Genomic DNA, 27,829 nt, shown 5'->3' on the forward strand with positions numbered 1-27,829 from the left:
CATTGCGGAGCAAAAACTTGAAGTCTGGTGGTGGCAGGCAGCCACTGTTTCAAGCTCTTGCCTTCTGCTATCACATACTGTAAGAAAAATCTGAAGACACTATAATATGCAAAACCATCTATGATTCACATGAGTGAAGACAGTTAATATCCTGTAAGTGCACACCACAAAAGGAGGTGGGTACAGCTGCATCTCTCCAGCAGCCATAGCCTGGCTGAAAGGAGCCTCCATGGTCTGCTTAATTTCTAACTCTGCCCTGAGAAAGAATAAAGTACATGTAGCTCATCCTCTAGCCATTTTTGGAAGTTTTTCAGATTAGGGGATGATAAGGATTTCAAATCACTTTAATAGCATGCTCCCCCAGTGAAATTTCCATGCAGTCAAATTTTTCCCCCTCTTGTATCTAAGTTAAATTTCTACTGCTATATATAAAGGATATTGCTTCCTGTCCCTCAGTAGATACGGAGAAATAAAGTTGATCATTGGCATCTTTACTATTGAAATTCTCTCAATGACAGCTCAAGACTTGGGCAAACCTTTTGTTTTACCAAGGCAAGTTAAAAGTAATGATTTTTTTTTCCTCACAGTGTATCAAAATAAAACAAACTCTACTGTAATGGTGAACCTTATGTTGAGATATATGGTATTTATTAGCTTTCTTTTTCTTCTGATCATGTCAATAGCTGCACAAATGAAAATATTCATAACTGTATCTTCCCTAGTGTCATCCTTTGGCATCTAACTACCAGGTAGATTACAGGCACCCTTTACGAAAGACTGGGGCAAACAGCCCTGTCTGCTGCAGCATTTAGACAACTTTCCATACTCAGTTTGTTGAGTTTCATATTTTGCAAACCAAATTACACTAGGAAACATTGTTTCAAGGCCAGATCAAAACCTACATCTTGGACAGTGCAGAGATAGCTTTAACTCTACAAAATGCAACATAACTATCTCAGGATTTGTCCCTGCTAATAAGAAATAAACACACTCAGCGCTGTCAGGAGACCAAGAAGGTAGAACATGAAACTAGGAATTTAAAGCAAATGTAATTGTCAAAGACAAGGAAATATTACAAATGGATGGTGTTAACTTCCACATAGATGACATGGCCAGTATTCCCTTTCCGATTGCCCTGAAGAGTACCTGCGCATGTGACATGAAATCCTTGACAGGAAAGGATATTACCTGATCCCCTGGGACCTGACATGGTTGAAGAGAAATAACATTCACCTAACTGCACCTGATTCTTCTTTCCACCCATTCCGAACTGACAATGTGCACCATGAAGGGTGTAACACCTGCCATCAAAGAGGGCATAGAAGTCACAGCTAGAGTACAAGGCTCTGAAAAAGTAAATCTTAAATGTTTTTAAAGCCCTTATATGGAAAAGAGTTGTTGCCACCACTTAAGAAGTGATTGCCAGGATTACTAATGCACCAAAATTCTTGATGATTTTCTTCTGGAGAACAGAACAGAACAGAACTTTTCTTCTGGAGAACAATCTTGCAATTATTCAGGTACCTTTGTTTTATGAAATAAAAACAAACCCAAACTCCCCCACACACATCCTCAAAATATCTGATAACTGTTTGGTATTTTAAATTACATGTTTCTTGTCCTCTTGTAGTTTTGCATATGAACATACATAATCATAGCATGACAGACTCATCAAGCAGAGAATTTCTGGACTATTTGCTTCATTTAATTAATTGATTCTATTATGGGCAAAACTTACATTCTGAAATACACTGAAAACGAGTTATTTTTAAAATGGTGCTGATGAAGTGCTGATGAAGATCCTCCAACACTGCATGGCTGCAGTCCTGTTTGAACTAGAGAAACCCTGTGTGATAAGACTTTGTGCTGAAGTTTCAAAACCTCAGATAAGTGTTCCTGGCTGTACTTCTAAATATTTGTTCTCAAGCTGATATATTACATAAACAAAGTCCACATCAGAGCTACACATCGTTCAGCACTTGGGACGTGTTTTTTCACTCTTGATTTATGAAAACACGAAGGCCCCAAAAATAAAACCGGCTAATTTTAGTACTGTGTTCCAATACCGTGTTTTATCTTGATCTACTGTTTATATGAGGACAGTGACACCAAGTGGCAGAGAGAATCCAAGTTCCCTTTTTTTCCAGCTGTTCTGAACTCGAGCTCTGACAGTCTGCCTTCGGCACAGAAAAACCTCCATACACTTAACCGGGCTGCAACCTCCAACTGCTTTACCTGTACGTTGTGTATCTATCTCAATAGCATTTGTTTGGTGAAAAGTTACCCTGGATATAAAACTCATCTGCTTAGCAAAAAACTGATTTGTTTTTCTTCCCAGATTAAGGGAAAGGATTTCTGCTTCATTTTAAATATACTGTTGGATTTTGTGTCCTCTACTGGTGTGTGGTGTAATGAACTGCTGCACTTTGAGGATTTTCTCAGAGAAATCTTTTCGTGCCTACACCCTCTCTCTAAGCTAAAAAATTCTTTTCACCTTTATTTTTGCTGACACTGAAAAAGCGTCCCTTCACCTCAAGCATAAATGTTGACTTTGCAATCTTGACTTTGAAAATTTGCTTCTTCATCAACAATTCAAAGTATTTTTAGAGGCATTAATAATTCCAATAATAATTAGATAAATATGCCACTGAGAATGGTTTGGTGGTTAAAAAATGAATATAACTTGTGTGTGAATAAACACCTAAGGGTCTATTATTTCTCATACTTTTATTGCATTACTTCATATTGCCCAGTTTAAACAAAGCCAGAAATCAACTCTGAATCAATCAACTCCAGAACAGAATCATTACATTTTCTTTCCTACAATTCAGTGTGCACCCCCACCACATAATAGTGAGAAAAGGATTTAAACTAAGCATATGAAAGTACATGCCTTTAGCTTAGTAGTACTTCACAAGTTAACTATGTCTTTATGGGCAAGAAAAATTTTCTTGAGCCAGTCAGTGTAATGCCTGCTACTGTACCAAAAGCAATGGCAAGATATTTTTCTTTCAGAAATAAAACTGAAACTGCCTTTGGCTCCCACACAGCAAAGCCAAAATACTGTCAGATGACCCAAAACAGTACTAGAGAGCAGACCGGAGGCAACCGCAAAAGAGGAATCCTCTATTGGATGGACATTTTGCCAACAATCCTATCTCAGCAATGACTCTTCTATATAATGATCTCTAAACACATATTTCACATATATGTCCATCTAAGATACCATTTAGATGGAAGAGGGATACTTAGTTCCACTGAAGTAAATGAGGTATGGTTTGAACAAGCAGAGAAACAAATCACTCAGAATGACTGAGGGTCTCCAACCTAGTCCATAAGGAACTGCTAAGCTGAACTTCCAAAATTATGAATTGTTTTTGATGGTGTTTCCATTTGAATTTATCTTAATAAAAAGTTATCTACGCCAACTATCTGTACCAAGTTTGCAGCACTTCTGAATTTTTCTCCAAAGGAATCACAATTTTTCAACTTCTTCTTGAATCCCATCTAGCCTCTTGAAAGGACAGACTTCCTGTGCTGCTGAGTGAATCTGTTAGACTCATTTAATGCACCTTCTATAAGCTTGAACAGAATACTGCCAAATTCAATGCAACAAGGTAAACATATTTTTTTCATGTGCTCATTTATTAGCAGGATTGGTGCTCATACAAATACAGGTGTCAAATTAGAAGTGAAAGACAAACACTGAACAAGGCCTACATTGTTCTTCAAGATTAATTCCTCTTACAAAGAAAGTGGGGAAAAGTTAAATCCCTGACATGCTCATTTAACTGAATAGAATGAAAACATTTTTACCTCTTCAAGAGCTATTTCCCCCCTATAAACTGGCACCTTTAGAAGATATTTACATGTTCAAAACTGTTTTGAAATCTTTCCTCATCAACATCAGAGGAGGAAAAAAAAATATTACAATTTGCTCTATAAAATTCCCAAGAAAAATAAGGTGATGTCTCTCTTCTGGGGAAAGCACCACACACCTTTAGCATCATATTGTTACTTGTAATTCCTGCTCTTCCTCCTCATTCTTTTCTAGTACTTGGGTATCAAGATGTTGAGATTAATTTATATGGCAGTGAATACAAACCACAAAATTATTTTATTTTGGCAGTACTTGTGATTTTTTTTCTATGCTTTTACTTAGTCTATTTCAATTACACATGAACACCCTCTTCTAGGACTTTCTTTTAGAAACAGAGGCCTATTAATCCATTCATCTTTAATGCGTTGCCCAAATTTTTAGTATCACAAGCAGCTTTTCCATTTCAGTAATCTTTTATTATGAAGTCTTCACAGATTTGCAGAGTTTGGTGTTTTTACACTTCGTAGCCAATCAATTTTCCATCTATTTCTCCTTTTGGACTTTCATATTACTCTTTTCATCTGGGATTTGTTCTCTTACTCCTTAATTTTTTTTCCACAATTCCTCATCATCCTTCTCTGTAGCTACTGAGTTCTATATTTCGCAGATCCACACTCCTTTTACAAAGATCTGCTTATGAAAGGGGGATTCAGAGTGGAACTTCACATTTCAAATTTCTAACACATCATCAGTCTTCTCTAGGTTTTGAAAAATATGATTAAAAAAAGTCAAGTAATTTTTAAAAGTAATGAAAATATGTGCCATTTATTATAATTACTATACCACCAGAACCATTTTAGAAAATATTTAGGATTCACACTTCCAGATCTGATACCTTCCTATTTGGATCCTTATAAATTGGTAGGCTGTCAGTCACTTAATGTTTCTAAATGTGGTTCACAGGATTTTAGTACCCCAAACCCTATTGAGATACTTAAAAAATCCTGGTTTTTTCCAGTGTTTACTCTTCATCCCCAAGCTCCTTATGAAACAAATAGAATGCTGCCATGCTGCAGAAGTCAGATACAGGGATGAAAAAGAAAGATGTGATTTTTATAGGAAAAGTCCCCTTTAAATAGCGTTGGTGAGGCAAACATTGTCTTGCATCATGCAGGACTGTCACTGCATGTCACAACATCCATGTTCTCTCCCACAGCTGGTTGGAATTTAACACTGAATGAAACTTTATTCATAGTGAAGCTAGCAAGTTTTATTTGAAGACAATGCATTACAGTTTAACTTCATGAAGATATGCAAACTGTGCACTCACGTAACAAAGCCTGCTAAAGCTTAAGCTATTTCTACTTCTACTTGGCTAAGCATCAGGAACAGCAGTGGTTTCTGGTTAATTCAAACTGCAGGAGCTAATAAGAATGCAATAGCATCTACAAGCTGTGTTAGTACTTACATCCAAGCTTCCTTCACTTGTAGATGCAGAACTAAAAACATCCTCCTCACCACAATCTCTGTTCAAGTATTCTTCTGTCTGCAACACAAACAAGTGTCCTACACAGCAGCAGCAAAGGAAAAAAAACTGCAAAAAGATGCCAGAGCAAAATACCAAACCCCATGATGGTACCAAGACAAACTGTCTCAGTAGTGCTGGACCTGATTGCTGAGAAACTCTGAAGTAGTCTGCAAAATTCCCTGATGTAGGCAAGGAGCTAAGAAAGCCATCAGGAAAAATATTTAAGAATACAAAGACAAAATTCTTAGGCAAGGATAAAAATAGGGAGTAACTAATTCCTGTAATATCAGGGACCAGACTGATGGTCTCTGCTATACACACAGACACAATGGAACAAGCAGGGAGCTCCTTCCTTGCCATTTCCCTATGAAGGAACTATTTCTGTGTGCTAGCATGCACCTTAAGCCTAGATCCCATGATTGTCTGCACAGTACCTCTGCTCTACTTTAGCAATTGTTTAGCAACGCCAATTTGACCTGGATTTAGCCTCAGGCAAACGACTACATTTAACATCGAAAAGAAATGGAGTTCATGCCACCTTTATGTTTTTTTATGCCAGCTGCAGGAGAACAGAGGGTAACTGATCCAGCATAAAATTAGAATGGAAGAGAACAAGATGATACCTGATCTGGCATTAAGCCTGCCAGTACAAAGTTAACCAAAGAAATACTTTTAACAAATTTGTACCAGCCATGAGAGTAGGACTTTGCTTTCATTCTATGTCACAGTGTTTTCAATGTAAGGGAAAAGTTTTTTTAGAAAAGTTAGGTCTGGTGTATTGTCAGACCACAATTACTGCTCTCAGTGAGCCAGCTGAGAAAGAAAGCATGTGCATGGGCATGGAAATCTGAGCATAGGCCTGTAGTGTGCAGTGACATCTGATCCAGGACAGTTTGCAACACAGGCTAATGCTCTTCCCTTGCAAAAGAAATCGCCTTCCCTTTGCAAATGCCTGCAAGTCTGCAGTCCTACTACCGTGCAGAGCTTTGAACAATTCTTCCTATCAAATAGTTCTAATATGCATGACCACACATCTCACCACTGCAAATCATAATGCAAACAAACAAACAAACAAAAAATACACAGAACCAACTTAAGCCTTGTGGGAGAGTAAAAATGTAAAAATCCAATAAAGAGCAGAGTTTAGGTACCCTGGGGTTTTGATTCCAGGTCCCTGAAATCACAAAGCATCCCATCATTTAATCCCTTCATAAACCTAGCAAATCTTTCATTACAAGAGCTTTATTAGTTTACCCTCATCCTGCTAAGTCTGTTCAGCAGTTTCACTGCTTTTTTGGTTAGAAAGCTCTCACAATAGCAAGTCACATATCTTTTGCCTAATTACACCTGCTTGCTCCTGTGTGCTGTGTTATTCTTCAGTTTTCAGTAATTTTTCCATCTATGGTGTTCTAAATTCCCAGAGGTTTGTGAAGGCAATAGTGACTTTCTTGCTCAACTAAACAAAATTACTGACTAAACAAAATAGTTTCTTTTCCTACAGAGTAACTGCCATTTGAAAGTAAGTGTCCAATAAAGAAATTACAAAAAAAAAAAAAAAATCAATTAACCTGTCATAACTATCAGCAAGAAAGACTTAGAACTTTTCCTCAGATTTAGAAGCTGTTTCTCAGACTTATTTGTACAGCTCCTACTTCTTCCCAGGTCAAATACAATTTTGAATTTAATTCACCCTCAATGTCCTTAGCATTTTTTCAAATTTTCTATTTTGAAAAACTCACAGAATCACCTCCTTTGCTTTAATAAGCAAGAGAAAGAGAACAGAAAAAAAGAGGGGAGCTTGCAATCTTTGAACACATTTACAACTCAGCTGTGAGAAACACACTGAATTAGGATGCTTCATAGAAACTTTTGTTAAGATTGTAAGCATTAATACTTTAAAAGTTAAAACTGATCTGCTTCAGGAGTTAGAACTGCAAGGACACAGATTTCACACCCAAGTTCAGTGAAACTGAATGAGAGGACAAGGTATGATGCACAAATTGCATGATGTAATGTGTTTGTTTCTTCCAGAGGAATTACAGCCCCACAGCGTGCTCTAGAGGCTCAGGTTGAGATCCCTTGTTTACTTGATTCTTCTGAGCAGATACAGTGTTATCACTCTAGTTATAATTTTTTCCCTTCTATACAGGAAGTATTTTCTTACAGTGGAAAAACACTCTAAAGTGTTTTTCTTCTTATCTCATAAAATAGTTCTCATGTGTCCCTTATAAGATATTAAGAATAGTTTAGTATCTATGACAGAAATAAGTAATTCAAAATGTCCATAAAGGATTCTATTCCCGAGCAAAAGCACCACAAATTTAGTAATGAATAAAAAGGCAGACAACTGTGAGAGATTTTGAAAAGCCTTCACAGTTTTGCAAATGTGACTGAGATGACTGGATAAGTAAAACCCCAGTCCATTAACAAGCAAATGTTTCTTTCTGACAGTTAATCAGATACACATTTTGTAATTCCACTCCAAAAGCCTTAGAGGGTTTAAACTAGAGAAAAGAAAGCTCCCTTTTTCCTCTGACATCCTAGAGCATTAAACACTTTATGACCAAAATAATTTAACACCAATATTTTTAGTAAAGAGTGCAAAAAGTATGAAGTTAAAAGCCTGCTATTTTTTCTATGTTAAGTCAGAAAGTTCTTCTGTATTTTATTCCTGTGATAAATGAAAGATTCTTCATAAATGCATCTCAACAGAATTTTTTAATACAAAATTTCTTTCCTAAATTTTTCAGTTCAGGAACACAAAGTTTAAAATGGCTAACATGTACCCCAGAAGACACTGATCCTTCAGTTCAGTATCAGAAGTTATTTCTTCTATACCTGATTCATCAGCTTTAAAGACTTGGAGAAGGCAATGGGGCAATGGCACAGAGCTTCCAAGAGGTATGAATGCTTTAAAAGAGATTATCAGCCATGCACAGAAGAGGACATAAGACACATCTACTTGGTAATTAAATTGTCCTGTATTACATCAGTCCTTTCATAAATGCATTTTACAATGTGAGTACTACTAATAGGCAGACACAGGTTGCTTGAAACTACTGCCCTTCTTTAACATCTACTGAACTCACAGCATTGAAAAAAAAATAAAGAAAAAAGTAAATAGTCAACATTGACTCCTTCAATAAGCAGGTGATATGGCCACCAGGCTGCACTGATCACATACAGTTTATGCCCCTGTTAACAGATTGCTCTCTGGAAGGAAAAGGAAGGCAGGCCAAAAAAATGCCACCACCTACAGACATAACAGATCTAGAAAGAAAGTGAGCAGCACATTGCTGGACACTTACCTTGCTGCTTCTTCTATCAGCATTAAACAATCCCAAAAGTCTTGTCTTCTCTTTCTCTATTGCATCACTGCTTACTGAAGCCTTTCGATTTGGTTCTAAAAAAAATTTAATGGAATAGCTGTTACATTTTTGAAAAGGAAGATTCACAAGATGAGTACTTTAAAATGTCCTGGGTTAATGCTGGATTTTTATGAGCTGAAGATGTTATGGACTGGATTATCTAAGTAAACAGTCAGATCCTGCACTTTGTCATCAAACTTTCATGTGTTCTGAGTATATTCCAAAATCTAATGGAATAATTTAATATAGTGCACTAGGTTTTCAAACACAATCCAGGAACCCTTATTAAAAGGAAAAACATGAGCAAGTTGCTTATGACTTCAGAAATGCTTGTTAGATGTATCACTTAAATCTCATAGAGTACCATAATACTAAAAAACCCCAAACATCTAAAAAAAGATACACTGGTGAGTATCTTTAACAATTCATTAAAAAAAGCTGTACTGGTGAATATCTTTAACAATTCATAGGTCTGACTTAATACTGTGAACTTAAACAAGAAATTCTAAATGTGTAATTTGGATAAAGCTCTTACCCCCATTTCCAAGGGGAAGGAAAAAGACCCTCCTCTTGGAAACAGGGCACTCTTTAGAACTTGAATTAGCTGACTTGGGACATCTTTCTTATCTTGGTGCTTTTACTTCAGGTGGGAAAAGACGGGAGTTCATAGATATTTCAGGCTGTAAGACCACATTGAATCTGCTTGAGAAATTGTATGAGTTCTCATACCATTTAGTATTCCCACAATTTCTCCCTTCAGTTTCTCATCCACAAGCTGGATGAACAAAATGACACACTCATGCGTTACAGGAAACAACACTGATCATTTAATACACAGATGATGAAGCCCTCTCACTTTTTTAAATGGACTCTGCATAATGTTATAAATCTTTCCTGCTGATTCCAAGCACATCAGATTATTCCACTAGCATTCAAAATTTTAGTTCACAGGGAAAAAACCCCACTTTCTCTTGTAAATATGTTCTTAATAACAATTAAAACTCAAATTCAAAATGAACTTACTTGTTGACACAAAATAAAGTTTGACTTCACTGAAAAAAACCTCATTCCCAGAACTCTTGTAAACTTATTTGCATAAAATACAAAGTGATTTTCACACAGATTACTTTTACATATAAACAATCCCATGTGTCAGAAAGAGTTAAACATATACAATGAACAGAAAGGACAACAAGGAGAAGCTATCCTTAAGAAAGGCTGCAACTGCACTGTAAAGAAATACAGTAATGAATTACTGCTCTTCTCAAATACTAGGCACTATGTATGCTGGTTTCTTGCTTTGGGCTGGGCTGTGACTAGATATGGATTATGATTGCTTTACTTGCATAGTCTTCAACTATAAACAATGCTGTGGAAAGGCTAGCAGAGCAGCTGACTACCAACACTGTCCTTGAACATTGTGTAATCCAAATAAATTAGGACTTAATTAAGGCATATAATATCAAAATAATTATACTTTATTAATCTGTGTAACTTTTTATTAAATAAATACAGCAGATATTTCATCTAGCATTGATCTCCATGTAAGAGGAAGCCACAGCAAGTAATGACAGACAATTAGGGGGAATAGTGCTACCACTAGTGAAGCCAAAAGGCCATGAGCTAAGATTTGCTCGATGGCTGCCACCTACTGGAGGTGGACTTTCTTAATAAAAATTTAAATAAGTTATCCAGTTTTACTTTGCTTGTGTTGCGTCTACCAGCAAAGAAGTAAAGCTCATTAGAAATCAACCATACCTTTCTTGAGGATAGTTAATTTAGGCAATATTTAAAACAGAGTCAGTAGAGAAAAGGACACACTAAATACACACATTTTCTATTTGACTCGAAGCAGAAGCACCGATACAATCTAATTCAACCTCATCTACTGTAACAATTCAGAAGTCAGTATCAATTCAGTTACCCAATGTGTCTGTATACATTTGATATTAAAGTGCTTTGCTGCATGTAAATTGAAATCAGTGGAAGATCTCACAGACATCAAAATTTTCTGCCTTTGCAACTAAATAAATTTTGAACCCAAGAGACCTCAGAAATGTTAGTAACTCTGAAATTTACCTAATCATGACTGAGGTAAACTGAACAGGCTTGAAATCTACAATGATATACCACACCACAAAACAGTTAAATAGCAAAATTTGTTACTTGCTGGTGCTCTAATGGCTATTGCTGAAGAGACAGTACACACAGAATGCGTTTGTTCTTAGCAGAAACATAAGACATGTAAGCAACACTTTGGAAAGACAAAACAGATAAGAAATGCTTGTTTCTCTACAGCACTTCACATTCTTAAAGATCTACCGATAAAACCCACATTAAACGTAGAGTGAAGTGAAAGAGTTAAACACAGAGTGAAGCTTCCCCTCAGCAGCATTGTACAATACCTCTATAGTTCAGAGAAGGCTCAGACTGAGTTTTTGATGGAGGAACTGGAAAAGTCAGGCAATGAAAGGATAAGAGAAAACACATTAAAGTTCTAATATAGCCCTGTAAAGCACAATATTCATTAATTAGTCCTAGCACCCTTCTTCCTAAGCATTACAGAAAAAAATGTTGGCCGACAACACACATGCAGAGCTGCTACTGAAGCAGTTTAGCTGCATTTGTATTAATTCCTGATTCAGCCAAGAAGCTGCTTCAACTGCTAAATAGAATTAAGTAAGCAGGTGGCAGCAGAGCTTCTCTTTTAATAATCCTTCAGCTCTTGGTGTTTTCTGTTTCAGGGAAGGGAAGACTGAATAAGAATCTGCTTTTACAAGCACAGCCTATGGCTTTCAGCACCTGTGATACCTTACTTGTTAGTGAGAATATGTTTTAAAAACCTATTATCTGTTAAATAAACAGGCTAGATACCCACTCAATGCACAAGTCACAGACCAAATGCTACTGACACCAATGGATTTATTCCTCTTGGATGTTACAAATGAGAACATTAAAGAAGAAATTTGCTGAAACAAAGGAGAAATGCTTGCAAATTTTATGTGCATTTATGGTTTTTGTCAGACACCATGGGGGGTAAGAGGAAAGCACAAAAGATTGACTTAGGATCAGGGGGATTTTATCATAATGAAAGGAATACCAAAAGGTTAAAAAAGAATGGAATATAAAAAAGAACAGCTGATGTAGAGAGCAGCACACTATGATATGTAGATCTTTGTGGGTCACTTCAACTCAATATATTCTGTGATAGCTTACTGCTATAATCCCAGCCCTGTAGTAAAGTCTTGGTTTTGACTGTATAGGCTACAACCAAATTTGAGGACCAACACTGTACCAGCATACACACCACCACTTTCACTTGAAGGAAAAGACTTTACTGAAGGCTTATGATAATTACTCTCTAAGTTGTCCCTGAAGTATGTTGAATGAATGCTGTTGAATACACTCCACGTTCAATATGTTGCTCTAAAATGGCTAGCTTAATTACAGTAAACATGTCTTGAAAAAAACAAACATGCAATTGAGTTATGACATGTTGTCAGCTTCTTTTTTGGAACATCCCAGGAATTCAAAAGAAAAGGAGATATTTAGTTTACTTAGAAGTCTAAACTCCCTGAAATTTGACTCGCACAGAGGTAGAACTGTCACTTCTCAAAGAGTTGGAAAGAAGAGACAGAATGTCAACATAAATAAATAATTTTATAAATAAAAAATAAGCCTACAGCTCAGCACCTACAAGAATGACGTTATCTAAACAATAAATAAGGACATTTACTGTGCTGGAAGTGGTAGCAACTGAGAAAAACTGCAGGAGACAATTTTAATGAATATCACAATCTGACCTCAAAGGAAGCTGTGCTTGCCAATGTGTATTTTTAAAGCAGGCATATTTTAAAGCACATCACAGAATTATGTTATTTAAATACATAATCAGGCTGATAAAACTCAACTCTGAGAAGCTGCTATTACAATTTTGTCTATGAGAACAGAAAGTGAGGATATGTAAACATAAGCACAAAATTTTAAATACAAATACCTCTTAGCTCCTCTTCACTAAGCCGTCAATAACTGTGCTCTTTGGAGGAACTGTCTCTGATCCTGTCCAGTCTGTATCTCATAAGCCCTGGTTTGTCTTCTCTGACTCTCAGCTTTCACAGCTGCCATGACTGTGGCATGTCTCTTCTTTCCTTCTCTCCAGCTCACAGCACAGGTAGGTGACACTCTCCCTGGATGAGGCCCCTTGAATTATGTGCACCTCGACCAACAGCAGCTCTGGGACACAGCAAAGCTCCTCCTTTTGCCCTGCCCTAGGCCAGCCTGCACCTTTCCAGAGTCCAGCCCAGCCTGGCACAAGGCCCAAGAGCATCCAAGGATGGCTGGGCACATTGCTGACCTGGCTGCTGCTCTGGGCACAGCTCACTGAACAAACCCATGCTGCTCTCCAGTCTGAGATCTCACTCTGCTGTTTCAGCTGGACCCCAAAGGAATGGCAGCAGGAATGCTTTTAACTGCCCATAATATTGTTGTCACATCATATAGCCCTGCAGTGACTGCTTTGAGTCTTGGCTCACCTTTTTTTCTGTCCCAGGCGTACAGCTCCTTTATCCCCAGCTCCTCCAAGGACTTGGTAAGCTCCAGCTCTTCCCCAGTTATGCCGTCCCGCAGAAGAACAATGTGCTCTTGACTGACTTCACACTTCTCACAAATAGCTGGGATGATGTTGTGGAGAGGCACCTCTGGACTAACTCGAACCACAGCCTTCTGTGTCTTCAGGTAGTTTACTACCAGCCTCACAGATTTCTGCAGAAACAAACACAAACTCTCAGTCCCCCTTCTGTGGTGGATAGGCCATCTCACAATGACAAAAGCACTGAGGATTTCCATGTTGTCTTGACTATTCCTAGGCAAACTTACCACACATTACAAAAAAATTATATTTTAAAGAATAAAATCTCAGACCTCGTTTTCCACTAAGGAGATATTCACAAGAACACACAAAGAGGGAAAAGGAATAAGAGGTAGATGTAATGTAAAAGTTTACAAGTCCCACTCTGAAAGGTGGGAGAGTATTTTTAGATATAGTTATTAGAACAATAGAAAATTTTAGCAAACATTTGGAAAATGGCTACTTCTTAATCTTCACTGTATTATAAGTGAAATACACTTATTAATGATCAGCCTTCTCCCATAGCTTCAATGAAGATGGTGTACAAAATACCACCAAAACACTATCTCCACACAACCCCACTCCCATTTCAGCCAATACTGCAATTTTCAATTGCCCTAATCTTCAGATTTCCATCTATCCAACCACATGCAACATACCATTTTGTCTAAATGTCTAGACTAGCCTCTACTAATCTACATGCAAAACATTATTAGTTAAGCTAGCAAAGCAGGTTATAATCAATTCCAAGTCTTTCCCATCTGGTTTAAAGATGGAAAGATTGGAAAAAACTGAAATCATAGGAATGGAATGATGTTTCATAGCATCATTTTAGCCCTCCAGAGTACTGACCTCAGGGACCCTTGGCAGAGGTCGCTTAGGCTTCTCTTCAGGAATCTTCTCTTTCAGAAGTACAGTCTGTACATCCAGTGCTCCTATCAAAGTGTTTGGTTTGTAACTCAGAACTTGTTGAATTCCCGAAGACTTTAGTTCAAGACTATGTTGAGATGGATTTAAGCGATACTGGCTGCATAAATCAACCAATACATCCATCACAGCTTTACTACAAGGAAGAAGAATTCACCATTAGCATGAGAAAAAAACATTGCTAGAAAATTTACCTGTTTTAAGATGGGGGGGGTAAAAGACAACACAAGCTGCGTATGTGCTGCTAGTTAACAATCTTTGGGAGGGAACAGTGCTAGTGCTTTGAAATGCTAAACAGATCAGATAAAATGATAGGAACTAAATATATTCCCACTTTAGTATCTGTTTATGAGCTCACAACTAACTGTTCAGTATCAAGCAGACAGCAGTGACAACCATACCACTAACAAACATCAGCCAAGAGCAGACAAAGTGCATCTTATTTACTTCCAGACCACAGAAGACTGAATATTCTGAGTTGGAAGTGACTCTCAAGGATCCAACAAGTCCAACTCTTAAGTGAATGGCCCATGTGGGGGTTGAACCCACAACCTTGGTCTTATTAAGCATCATGCTCTGACTAACTGAGGGTCATAATGTACTAAATCCATACATTAAATGCTCCAGTTCAAATTCTGTTCATTAATGTGAAGACAAGATATGAGTAGATTATGAACTCACAGTCTGGGAAACTCCACCTAGATTTGAACAATCACATAACCCAAAACGGAGTTCTTAAATTTGGGACAAATGGTAGGTATGGCTTAATTTCCACATGAGTTCTCCACATCCATTGGACACCAGCAATATTTTCCAGTACAAGAGATCCTGTCCATATTTATTTTGGTGAAGACATTAACCCTGTACAAAACCATTCAGTTCTGAATGTCCCCATTATCAGCAAGGCTTACTGCAGTATGATTCTTAAAATAATGAAGTTTTAAAAGAGTCAGCAACTGCCCCTCTCATTTCGTGCCTCTCCACAGAACTACTCTATTCTGTGTCAAGAACTCAGTGTTCACTGGAGCTGAGTACTGCCTAATACAGGAGATATGAACTGTGCTCCCCCACACTCCAGAAATTCTCCTCTGCAACGGTAATGAAGGGTACTTTTATTTTCCCAGCCTTCCCCTCAAAAATTCAGTACAGAATTAAAGAAAATAGGTTTATTAAAAGTGGTCATTTTCCCAAAAAGTTTTTTTTTCATGAACCAATCTGTCACCAACAAAACAATGCAAGCTAAATGTAACCAGCTGTAGCTGGAACCCATCATATACAGGGGGATATCTGCCTCCTAGCAGAAGTGAAAATAAATGCAAAGACAGCAAACTGGCCAAGAGAACTGGCACTTCTTTTAATGTTTAAACTGGGAAAACTGTTTACAGATTCAAAAAGCAAGCAAATACAAAGAAAAAATCTTCCAGAGTTTATTAGCCAGAACCATTACATCTGTAGTTCAAGAAGTATCCTTTAAACTGCAAGCTGTTAGCATCTGGGAAACTACTCTGTGGAAGGTCAACAATCTTCTTTCTATAGGTATGTTGTTGGCCAACAACTGCTCAAGAAGTTGGTGAAGAATGCTGGAGGGCTAATGGCAAAGACAATAAAAATGGAAAACTAGAGTAATTCCTTATTACCTGGTAGGTGACAGCTCTTCTCATGCAAGAGAAGAGGAAGGGCCTTCTTTACTGTAACCTTTTTCAAGTTTAACTGAGTAACACAGAGTGAGCTGGAAAAGTGGCAAGCGTGGGAAATTTGAAATAACATGATCTCAGGGAAAAGGGAAGAACTCGGAAGATGATGACTGAAGATCAAATAAGGAAAACAGATGGCATTAGTGTGTATACAATGCTTCCGAACAGAGTGCACTGTGGCAACTGCTAACATACAGAGCACAAATACAAATGTGTAGCATTGTCATGGTTTGACACTGGTGCAATGCCAGCGCCCCCATGAAAATATATTTTCCCTAGTGTCTGCTGTGAGATGTGACCAGGAATACAGCAAAGCAGGCTCCAGCTTCGGAATAAAAGGAAAAAAGCTTTATTAACTTACAATATCTAAAAGAAACACCCAGAACTCAGAATGAAAACCTTCCAAAAACATTTTTCCTCCTCCCACTAAATTCCCAATACATCACTGTAGGACAAAACCTTGGATTCTCAATTCAGTTACCACCCCTTCGATCACTAACTCTCAGTCCATCACCACCCTTCAGATAATCAATTCTCAGTTCATCAAGAAGACAGGAGTCCCTCTTGCTCCGTGGGCTTCCCCTGGAAACACAGTTGAAGCCTCTTGTGTTTCCATGTCACACGTGGCACCACCTGGAGATCATTTTGCCATTGTGACATCTTCCTTCCATGCCCAGTGCTCTCACCACTGCGCATGGACCAGAGCTGCTCCTAGGATTTTCCTTTTAAGGGTGCTTTATCCAGTTCCAAAAGAGCACAGTCTCGCACTTTTGGGACACCTGTCCCCCCAGATTTCACCCCCTGGGGCCGAGGGGTCTCCAGAACAGAGATCTTCTTCTCCACTGAAGATGGAGGGCACCACCACCACCCTCCTCACCCGTCGTCTCTGTTCACACACTCCTTCACATCACATCACTGCACTTTTTTGGCTCTGAGCCATTGCCTCCCCCCTACATGCAGTCTCTGTGTCACAGAAAAAATGATTCTGTCCATGGCTATACAAGAAAAGTCCAGCCAAAGGCTGGACCATCACCTCCTCCCACCTAGGATTCTTCTGAACTTCTCTCAGACATCTTTCACTTGCACGGATTTTCATCACACTTGCCCATTTCCTGCTATTCCATCTGTATCTCTCTCCTCATTCAGCTCCAGGAGGATCAGCATTTGTAAGGTTTCCATCATCCAAGAGAAGGGTTAAAATATCAGGCTCTGCCTGTCCAGAACTCCCACTCTGCCCTGCCGGGCACCCTCTCGCCGCCCCCCTTCTCCTTCTCCTTCCCGGCCCGCCATGCTGGCAACACATGATATCGATTTCCAAGGTGGCACAAGCTCTCTGTCTCTCTCTCTGGGGGGCTGCCCGATGTCTCTCAGCGCTCCTCCACCCTTCCATCTTGCAGGAGCCTTTACCTCCCTTCTCTGTCCAAAGCTCCAGCCTACATCACTTAGGCCTCCTGGCTTCCCCTCCCCTGCCCAGCCTGCAGCTGGGCAGTGGCACTCTGACCTCTTTCACAGATAGAACCCAAGAGAGTTTCCCCCTGGGAGTTCTCTGCTTTAAACCCCCCTGTATTCTCAGAGGCGTATCCATGTCCTCAGTGGCCACACCAGGTGCCAATATAAAAATCTGAGCACCTATTGGTTTGACCACAGCATCCCAAAAAACTCACTTCCTCTCAAAGCAGGACAAGCATCCAAATCAAAACTGTATCAGCTCATTTCATGATGACTCATTCTGCCACTGTCTACAAGTTGAAAACATCTGTGTTTCACAAGTATGTTCAGTTCATATGCTAAACACCACAAAACAACAGACATTTACAGCTACTAAGTAGAAACTACAGAAGAATCCCACCTACACCAGTATTTACATGAATGCTCATTAAACTGTGCTGTACACATTTTTTTAAAGTGCTTATCGGTTCTCCTGATACAGATCTCAACTTGTCTGTTTATAGACATATTTATTTTAAACTAAAATTTGCATGTGTTTGCTTTCCCTCTGCATTCTTATTATAGTTTCAGAGAAAATGAAATAACCTGGCAGAATCATAATACATGGTGTCCTATGTGCTTGACATTTATATTTAAAGTGGAACAGTAACATATTTCTGCAGTGCATAATACTTTGATAGTTCATTCAAATTTGGATAGTTATCTTGCCTCTTGAAAAAGTATTTCTAAAGAGAAGATACTTAATCAAAATAGCAATTTATGATTCCAAACATACACCACTGAAATTATGGAATATATTCAGCAGCAACAGTACCCCAACTATAACAAGATCAGAATCCACACCAGCCATCATAGAGAACAAGTTACAGACAATAACGCAACTTGAACAAATTTGCCTGGACAACAAAAAATTCAAAAATCCAGCCAAATCTGAGATTTCACCTTATTGTTGATTATAAACAGGCATGCACTAAACATAACATTTAAGGAAGTCTGCAACATCCCAATCAGTGCCATGCTGCTCAGAATACACAATTGTTTCATGAAAAGCATCCCTAGCCTTCATCTATACTGTTTGAAAGTACAGCTGAAACTTTTGAAAAAGCTTCAAAGCAAATCACATGCTCTTTAAAAAATATAAATTCAGGGAAAATTTTTCACCAAACCTCTGAAGTGTAAAGAATAAAAAATAAGAAGCGGGGAGAGAAAAGGAGGAAAGGAGAGGAATTCCACAAACAAAGTTCAAAATCCTTGTGTTTCAATCGAAGTAAGAGAGCTGGGAAACCCTTGCAATGAAGTTATTCTTATATCAGATTTCCATGGCACCAACTTGAAAAAAATTCCTTCTAAACCATAATACAGTACAGCTTGATTTTAAATGGGAGTTTTATTTCAAGTAACTCCATGTATATTCTACACACAGAAGAGAGTCACTAAACACACCAAGAGAATAGTAATCAACTAATCTAGACCAACTTTTCTTTCTAACCTTGGGCTGAATATGGCTCTTGGAAGAAGCAAAGAGTCAATCCTTCCTTTGCTTCCACCTTGCTCCACAGAGATCCCCACTTTCTATTAACCTGCTTGGATAGAGAACATAATCTGTTTTGAAATTCAGGCAGGTCTTAAATCTAAAGCTGAAATTAAGTTAAATATGTCCTGTCTTTCTAACTACTCAGCTAAGAAACACCTTACTTTTTTATTTTAGTACAATGTTGCTGAAATTTTTGGGGGAGTAACTAAACACTACATAATAGACAAACCAAAGTTAATGACTGACAAGCAAATACTAGAGCACAGAAACAAAACTGAAGGGAGAAGACAATTTAAGACTCATACAAAAAGGTCCATGACTATTCTTACAAAGGAGAATACTTTATCTCTATTTCGATATTTTATTACTAAGCTGTTTGACATTTAATGCCAATTCTGGACAGTAAAGAATAACTAATTTATCAGCAATACTTATGATGCTGATCCAGCTCTGATCCAGTCTGACCAGACTGCTTGTTTCCTGCTGTTCTCCAGTAAAATGCAGCAGAGCCCTATGGTTTTTAGGAAGTATAAAACAACTGAGATGTTTTGGGTATGGTTTGGCTTAACCTCCTTGGATCACACAGAGAAATCCATATTAAAATATAGCCTTGTACATCTAAAAATAAATGTTCAGGGTAAAGTTGTATTCTTTCAAACAAATTTTTTTTAATCTTCTACTTTCATGCTACAAATGCCTTCCAATACCTTAGCAGGCCTAGGAGAAAGCTGGAGAGGGACTTGCCACAAGAGCATGTGGTGACAGAACAAGGGGTAAAAGTTTCAAACTAAGAGTAGCCTTAGATTAGATATTAGGAAGAAATTCTTCACTGTGAGAGTGGTGAAGAACAAAAACTGGTCCAGAGAAACTGTGGATGCCCCATCCCTGGAAGCATGAGAGACCAGGTTGGATGGGGCTCTGAGCAAGTCCCTGGTGCATGGCAGGGGGAGTAGAAGTAGAAGGTCTTTAAGGTCCTTTCTTACCCAAACTATTCTGTTATTCCATTATTAAAAAAAAAAAAAATCTTAAACTGGAAGAAAGAATCTTCTTTATTTAGGTCAATGTCAAATTTGGATTAAGAATCTGCATTAGCAATTGACTGTAAAAGAAAGCAATACTGTAAAGGGAATGGATGACCCAAAGTCTCTAATTCTTTCACTATTTCCATTTAAACTAGAAAATAGCATCAGTCTTTATTTTCACAAGCTTCAAAGTACAGCAGCTTAATGAAAAGATTACAACTTTTTCTACACAAACAAAAATGTACACACTAAGTACTAAGCTGTATTGATTGCACTTGAGCTAGAGGTGACTACTGGGGATATTTCTCCTCAGAGACACCTTCAGCTCGCAGGCAGTTACTATTAAGCACTCGAGATAGGCCCATGCAAAGCAGAACTCAGTTTACCTCTAGTAGGAAAGTCCAGGCGATGGTGAAGAGAAAGAGAGCGGGTTCTGCCGGAGAGTTAAATCCAGAGTTTATTCCAAGGTATTACAGTTCCGAATCTCAGTACTGCTCTGAACAGACCCCGACCGCATGGCTCCAACGCCTTTTAATCTCACAGGAAGGTGGGAGGGAGGACAGGTGAGCCACCAACCAGGTGGGAGGGGCAGGGTCTCAGGGAACAATGACACCTGGACAGGCCAATGACTCCGGGCCTGAAGAGCATCTTTTGAACTTCTGTCAATCACACGATACCCTTGCTCGAATGTGGATCTTGGCACAGTAATCAGGAATAGGGCAGGGGACAGGCAAGGAGGAAGTAGTCACAGCTGAGGGGCAGGATATAGCTTTACACCACAACAAAGCTGTATCCAAAAAGTTCAGGAAATGTGATAATTAAGACACTTAGAAATGTTTTGCTATTTATTTTCTTAACTTGCTCCTGTACATTTGGCTCTTGTTTTCCAAAAATGAGCAAGTCCACAGAAGGAACATTCAAGATGACACATGAGAGAGAGGACAGTGCTTTTTGAGCCTTAGAACAAGAAAAGTCAAGAGAGACCTTGCTACTGTCTGTAAGCATGAACTGTAGGGTTACAGAAACAGACTCTTCAGACAAGTGCTGAATAAGAAATTCCATTTAGATACAAGTAAACACATTGTCTCCAAAAAGATGGTTCCAGCCCTGGAAAAGAGGTGCAGAGAAACCCAGAAACCTCCTCTCTGAAGTATTCAAACTTGCCTAGAGACTGTGTGTTCCAGGGGCCCCTTCCTACATAAATTCTGGGAAAACTTCCCCCCTTAGCCTACACTGAACTACTGCACTATAGACCTGGCTCTTATTCAGTATTTAGTTAAACTATTTTTTAACCCTTTTGCCATGTGCCCTGTTTATCTTCTTCTGACAACACCTCTTGAATGTTTTACCAACCTGAGCTGATTCCAAACCTCCAGTCTTTCTTGAAATGCTATTCCATGTTGAGCTATAAGCCAACAATAAAGAGACTGAAAATATGTGAGAATACTCTTTCTGAATATTCTGACATTATTCTGTACTGAACTCTGTCCTCCAATATTTGAAGAATCAGACGACAGCTTTGGCTAGTTTATTACTACTTCCAGTGTCCTGCTCTATGTGCATCATATGTATAAGAGAATTTGTGTAACATGGAAGATAACAGCTGGAGCAACAACTGTCCAGTTTACTTTTCAGCATATTGTGTTGACAACTTCAAAACAAACCTCACTTAGCTTCAAACATCCCCATTTTTCTACAGTGCATTTAAAATACTACTGAGTTCCAAGCTGCTGTGTTAATGTATTTATCTGTGTTAATCAGGAAGTCCTCCTCAGTGACACCAAGTGTGGACAGAGATGCATGATCCCTTTATTTATGGGTTACCCATTGAAAGTATTACCTCTGAGAATCATGAATGGAAAACTGATAACTTGGGGGCTTTTTCACTTGTTTTCCATCTAAATATTTACCCACCACCTCTCCCAGACCTGTTAACCACTTGTGTGGATGTGCTACAGATCTACATGCATAAAATGTGTAAGTGGCCAATGCTTTACCTATCCTTTCAGCACATCAGTTAGTGCTCATACACAAGTACAAACACAGAACACTGTTTCCCTCCTTTCCAAGGGGAAGTAGGCTGACAGTTTTTCAGGAATCCTTCTACATGTTTTACAGCAGAGTTCCCAGGGATTAGGTCCTTCAAAAAGAAAACTGTTTATACTATTCTATCTCTGCACACACTCCCTAATGACTCAGCTTTGTACCAAAATCTGCGCTACACATTTTCAAATTCTCGAACAAATTGTGTGTTACAAGATGGCAATAAACTGTTAGAGAGACTGTCAGCTTAAGTTAACTTTTATAAATAAAACAATTTCAAGGTTCCAGATTTCAATACAACATCTTTAAATAGTAAAACCTTTTTTTCTTAGTGTCTTCAAGAAAACTTAATGAGAACATTCTGCCCTCCTGCTGATATGTGCAGGAACTTTTTACATAGAGAACAAAGTTAAATTACAATATGTTACTTTGCCTATATACAATGAACAAATTGAAAGACGTTATTTTTACTTTTAGTTCACTTATAATAATCTTAAGTGATACTAATTATCTACAGTATTTATATTTTTAAATATAATCTAGCGTACTTCATTGTTCTGTGAACTGCTTTCCTGAAATTACAGAATCATTTTTCATTATGAATGTGCCCAGGGCAAAGATTTGCAAATTTTTTTTGAAACAGAAAAGCTCCCCAGGGTAGCCAAATAGAGATTCTGCAGAAAACAGTTTTAATGATGGCAACAAAAATAATGAAGATTTAAAGTAGTATAAACAACAGCAGATTTTTCTGAATTGCCCTTCCATGATATCATCACAGATAAAAAGAGTGAGCAGGGAAAATAATTCATTACCTGTACTGGCTCTTACTCTTGTCCCAAACCTTAAAAAAAAAAAAAAAAACCACAAAAAACCAAAAAAACGGCTACATTTTATAAGATCCAGTAACTTCATCATTTAATGTTTACACCTGAGTATCATTGTATTTCATAGCTGTTTAGATTCCAATACCAAAACAATGGAAAAAGTTGAAAAAACCCTGGGCTTTCCCCCAAACTTTAGGACAGTTCACCCCTTGAAAGTTTCAGATAATCTTGACATCATTATTTTTCACTATTCCACATACCTAAAAACAAAGCCAGGGCTAACGTACAGAAAATTGCATCTTCCAGTGATTAGAAAGAACAGCAGCACACACGAGGTCTGTTCATAGACTGATGCCACTGTGATACAGGGCTTATTATAGAATAATCTTTTCTCATTTCATAGCTTGTTAGGATGATTAATTCCTCTTTCTCAGTTTCTATCATCTTCCACTTCCCACAGCTGGCTAATAGTGTCACTAACTTCTCCACTCCAAGTCTTTGAGATACGACTGAGGAGGAAGAGCCACAGCCTAGGTTAGGCACCAGTGATGTGCAGATTACCCGTTAACACAAGCAGGAACTTAATTGCCACATAAATCAGAAGCCTGTACCTGTCATGCAGACCCTGGAGAGAAATGAGCACCTTCAGACAACAAATAGAACATTTTGGTTGCTTAGAATGCTTAATGCAGATGATATAAATAACCTCACAGAAATGCATGAAGTTTCATGTTTGCCATTTCTTTCAGGTTTTTGTCCACAGACTAAAGACTCTAATAAGAAAACACTCAGTCTCAGTGTATGGGATACATAATAATTAACACCTGTGTGAGGCACAGAATATTTACTGTACATGGACTTTTTCCTTGTTCTTTGCTCCTGTAGCTTTTATGCTCCTCAAAAAGTCACAATAAAAGACCACTCATAGCACTCTTGGACCACTTGCTTTGGAGAGGAAAAAAGTTTCTAACTTATGGCAATTATCTATGTCTCAGTACAAAATGCTGCATGAATATTAACCTCTTGTCAGCTCCCAGGTGGCTTGCATTTGCCAATGAAATACCACCTTTCTTTGGGCTCCAATGGCCAGTGAGTTTCATGTCCTGTTCCACTTACCAGGCCTGCTCTCGTCTTTCTCTGAGTAAGTCCAAATCCCCCTATAAAACCTCTATCACTACACATCTTATCTGAGAGCTCTATTTTTCTTTCAAACCTTTGACATCACTCTGGCTTTGGGGTGGACACACCCCAGTTGCACTCATCTCCCAAGAGTGGATAAGCTAATGATAGTGTCTACAAGAAAAGGGGGGAGAAAGAAGTCCCAGACGCCGAACACCAGTTCACACATCCTCCTTGACCATCAAAATGTGCTCTGAGGGAAACAGTCAACACAGACTAGCACATGAGACCAGAAAGTAGTTCTGCTAGAATGCAGACTAACTATCAAAAAAATGAATTGTAAAATGAACAGAGAACCTGATTTATCAACAGGCACCTCCATTTCCCAGCTGAGATGGCCACAATACACAGAGTGTCACCACACAATATCAGACAGCATCAGCCCGTACACAATAACACCACTTGAGAGAACTTCCAGCATCTGCTCTTTATTATTCTTCAGCCCAACCTTTTTCTACCCTTCATCTGACATGCCTTACACCTTTATGCCCTCTGCACCCTTTGGTGATTGGTCAGTGCACCTGGGCACTCCAGGTCTCATTGCCTTCAATGCTGCTCACCCGTCCTGCACAGCTGCAGCCCACTGGGGGTGAGGCTCCACTGCAGCCCCACTCCCAATGACCACAAACTGTGTGCCTATAACTAGATACTTTTTGAATGTGGTGTTACACTTCCTACAGTTTCTTGACTAGTCCTGACCATGACACTGTTTGCTACGGTTTCATCATAGTATTGTTTATATATTTTTGAAAGTTCTCAATATTATTTCCTAAAGTAATGTCTTCCTCTTTCAAAACAATTTACCCAGAAAGAATGAGGAAAAAGAAGAGCTCCCACAGTGAAGAGAATTATCTCAAAATTACCTTTCCAATACAATTTTCTCTTGATTATACCCAGTAAGTAACACAGAAAATCCCTGTCTCTTTCCATGGAAAAAAATAAACTTTTATCCATAAAAAGCTTCCTAAATATGAGCAGATACTTTGCTATCTACACAACTGCTCTGTAATTGTGAAGGCGGGATCTCTGAATGTAATGAATCATCCATCTTCTGAGCCTGCTTCCTGGCATGCCTCCAGGCACTCATACTGTCAGGACTGTTTGCCAGCAGCACCTACTTCCACTGCAGCAAGCCCACTCTGGATTATGAGATGTGATACAACCTAAGCACAGTGACACACATGAAAGGGATAGATCCATACATGTGCTGATCCATGGGGAAAACAGTAACACAATAGCTGCTAAATCCTTCTTGCCCCAGAAGAGAGGATCCTTTATACTTGGCTCTCAGGACTCTGGTGCAACAGCTGCTTAAAATGCAGAGTAAAGCACAACAGAGAAGCCCTATAAACTCAGAAGGACAGCATCACCAAGCATTCCATGGGGAACAAAAGGTTTCAAAAGTGAGAGCTAATCAAAGCCTTACCTTCCTTGCATTGTGCACTTCTGCTCCACACCACTGGGTAAAACAACTGTGAAGTCCACCAGTCTGTTTATCATGTTCTCCTTCATGCTCACAAGGCTCTGATCAGAAGTTACAGCTGTCTCTGCAGGTGACTTGGGCTCACTTTGAATTCTACTTGCTGCAGAAGGTTGATTTGGTGGAGGGGGAGCACGAGCTTTCATTCTTCTCCTTGAGAAAGAAAGGCAAGAAGAAAATTAATAATTTCTTCCAAGGAAATCCAAACAAATTACTAAGAATTATATGTTCTTTTGGCCATAATCTCAGACTGTTTTTAAAAGTTTCTTTAATGCAAGTATTTTTTACTTCATCATTAACCTTTTCAGTGGAGTTGCACTTTTATTTTTACCTCCTCTCTAAAAATACACTATTTTTTTAATGATGCACTTACTCCTACTGTTTGCTTTCCATGCCCCAGGGGATGAATCAGTTCCATAATTAGGATATGATATAATAATTTTTCTGTCGAGTATGAAGCATACTCCTATGAAGTGAGAAACAGAAATGCTGGGTCCAGTCCAGACCTGACTCAAGAAAGAGTTGTATTTATGTACATGAATGTTTCCTCCAAGTCAGAATGGCAGCAGTGGAAGCAGGGTGAGGTTTCATTCAGCTATATTTGGGTTCCACAGTACTACTCTACTTGAAACATTGACTCTTCCTCTGCTCTGAGTTAGTAGTATTAAATGTGGCTCATCGTACTTCATAGGGAAGCACCATGAAAAGGTCAACTGTGAATGATATCACTTCTTACCATGCAACACCAACACTACAGCTCTTTGAAAAGCACCCTGAAAGGAACTCATTCTTCAGTAGCAGGCTATGCACCATGTGTGATACACAGAAAAGCTGCATCAGCTTGCACCAAACAAGCAGCGTACTTTACAGAGATATAAACCCACCACAGACTTGAAGTTTACTTCTTTGGCAAGCTGCCAGACAGATAAGCAACATATGTGAGCTGTTAAACTTCTGAATAGCTGGCCTCATACCAAACACATGTCTAAGAGGATTAACTCTGATGATTAATACTCCAGTGACCTCTTCTGACTAGATTTACGCTTAGTTTAAGTCAGATTTTAGTGTAACAGATGGAAAAAGCAGTAAAATATTTACTCGGAAATTATTGTGGAGGCCTACCGCCTGCATTTCCCTAATCTGCCTGTTTTTAGGGTGCAGGAAGGGATTATGATTCTTCACACGATTTTTGCCCTGCAAACAACATGAACTGAGGTCCAGAAAGGAAAAGTACAGAAAAAACACTCTAATTCTTAAAAGCTGGAAAAGGTTAGTGGTCAAATCAGCCAAGGGCAAAACTGTGCATAGGGGAAAAAAAATTAAAAACTGAACTGAAATACTAAATCAAACTCTTCTTTAATAAGAGATAACCTCTATTCTCACAGATAAAAAGGCTAAACAGAGTTAGTTTGGATTATCAGTGTAAGCTTCTGGCAGAAGAAAAAAGTAACAGCTTTATAACATTAACAAAAATACCCAAACAAACCAAACCAGCCAACCAAAAAAATAAAAAAAAGTGTGCAGAGGTAGTCCAAACCCTCCATACTTTGTAATCAGTATTTGCATTTGACCAACAATCTCTGTGACATGTCTCAACTTGCAAAAATTCTTTACACTTCCTTGAAAATGCTCATTTCAGTGAGACCTCAACAAGGCAGTGGTAAATCAGCAGTGAAGATACTGCCGTTCCTTCCCTGTGTGCATAACAAATAGCATTCTCTACAGATATGCAGGGAGAGGTACTGCCTTATTAACTAGTAGAGAGAAATTTCTCTTTCATCAGAAATTTTCTTGAACATTCCATTTTTATCCTATATACACTGAGTGAGGCATCAGTCACTAACTTGCAGCTCCTATGCTCCGCCCCATTGAGGTGATGATAAGTTCAGAGCATTGACAAGTAATTAACTAGCTTGACTCTCCATGAACAAAACTCTTAATTTATTTGTGTATTGAAAAAAAAAATAATTGGATTCATCTTCTCCTCAGGTCCTTTTATGTTTAGCTACAGTTGTTATTTGTAAGCAGGTGGTGAGAGACATGGGAATTTTGCATACATCCAGACTCATGGCAAAACCACCTTACAATCATACAGTTTAACTTCACATCGATTTACAAATCATGTAACTCTTGCCTTTCACTATACCAACTACATCAACAGAAGTAGCTATAGAGCTACTATAAACTATTACTTGTTTCTTAAAAGAAGCTTTTATTTTTTGTTCTTGCAGCTTTTTCTGTAATGCAGGAGGTAATTCCAACACATTGAATCTGACAAAGTACCAACTGGTAGAAAGAAAAGAAGCAGGTAAGTGTTCTGAGCCTGGCAGAACT

General features: G+C 38.5%; 1 protein-coding gene across 5 annotated transcripts in view; it reads right to left on the reverse strand.

Moving 5' to 3' along the window:
• Positions 1–27,829, reverse strand: part of COBL (cordon-bleu WH2 repeat protein) — a 160,032-nt gene that overhangs the window by 92,316 nt on the left and 39,887 nt on the right. For 4 of the 5 annotated variants that reach the window (XM_050970355.1, XM_050970351.1, XM_050970352.1 and 1 more), the window contains exons 2-6: positions 25,442–25,648; positions 14,196–14,406; positions 13,249–13,477; positions 8,657–8,751; positions 5,289–5,366 (exon numbers count right to left, since the gene is read on the reverse strand). In XM_050970355.1, the coding sequence (XP_050826312.1) occupies positions 5,289–5,366; positions 8,657–8,751; positions 13,249–13,477; positions 14,196–14,406; positions 25,442–25,648 (820 nt within the window). The remainder of the gene's footprint in view (positions 1–5,288; positions 5,367–8,656; positions 8,752–13,248; positions 13,478–14,195; positions 14,407–25,441; positions 25,649–27,829) is intronic. The other variant, XM_050970353.1, reaches the window with a different exon arrangement.

Source organism: Serinus canaria, chromosome 2 (assembly GCF_022539315.1).
Source record: "Serinus canaria isolate serCan28SL12 chromosome 2, serCan2020, whole genome shotgun sequence".
NCBI classification, from domain to species: Eukaryota; Metazoa; Chordata; class Aves; order Passeriformes; family Fringillidae; genus Serinus; species Serinus canaria.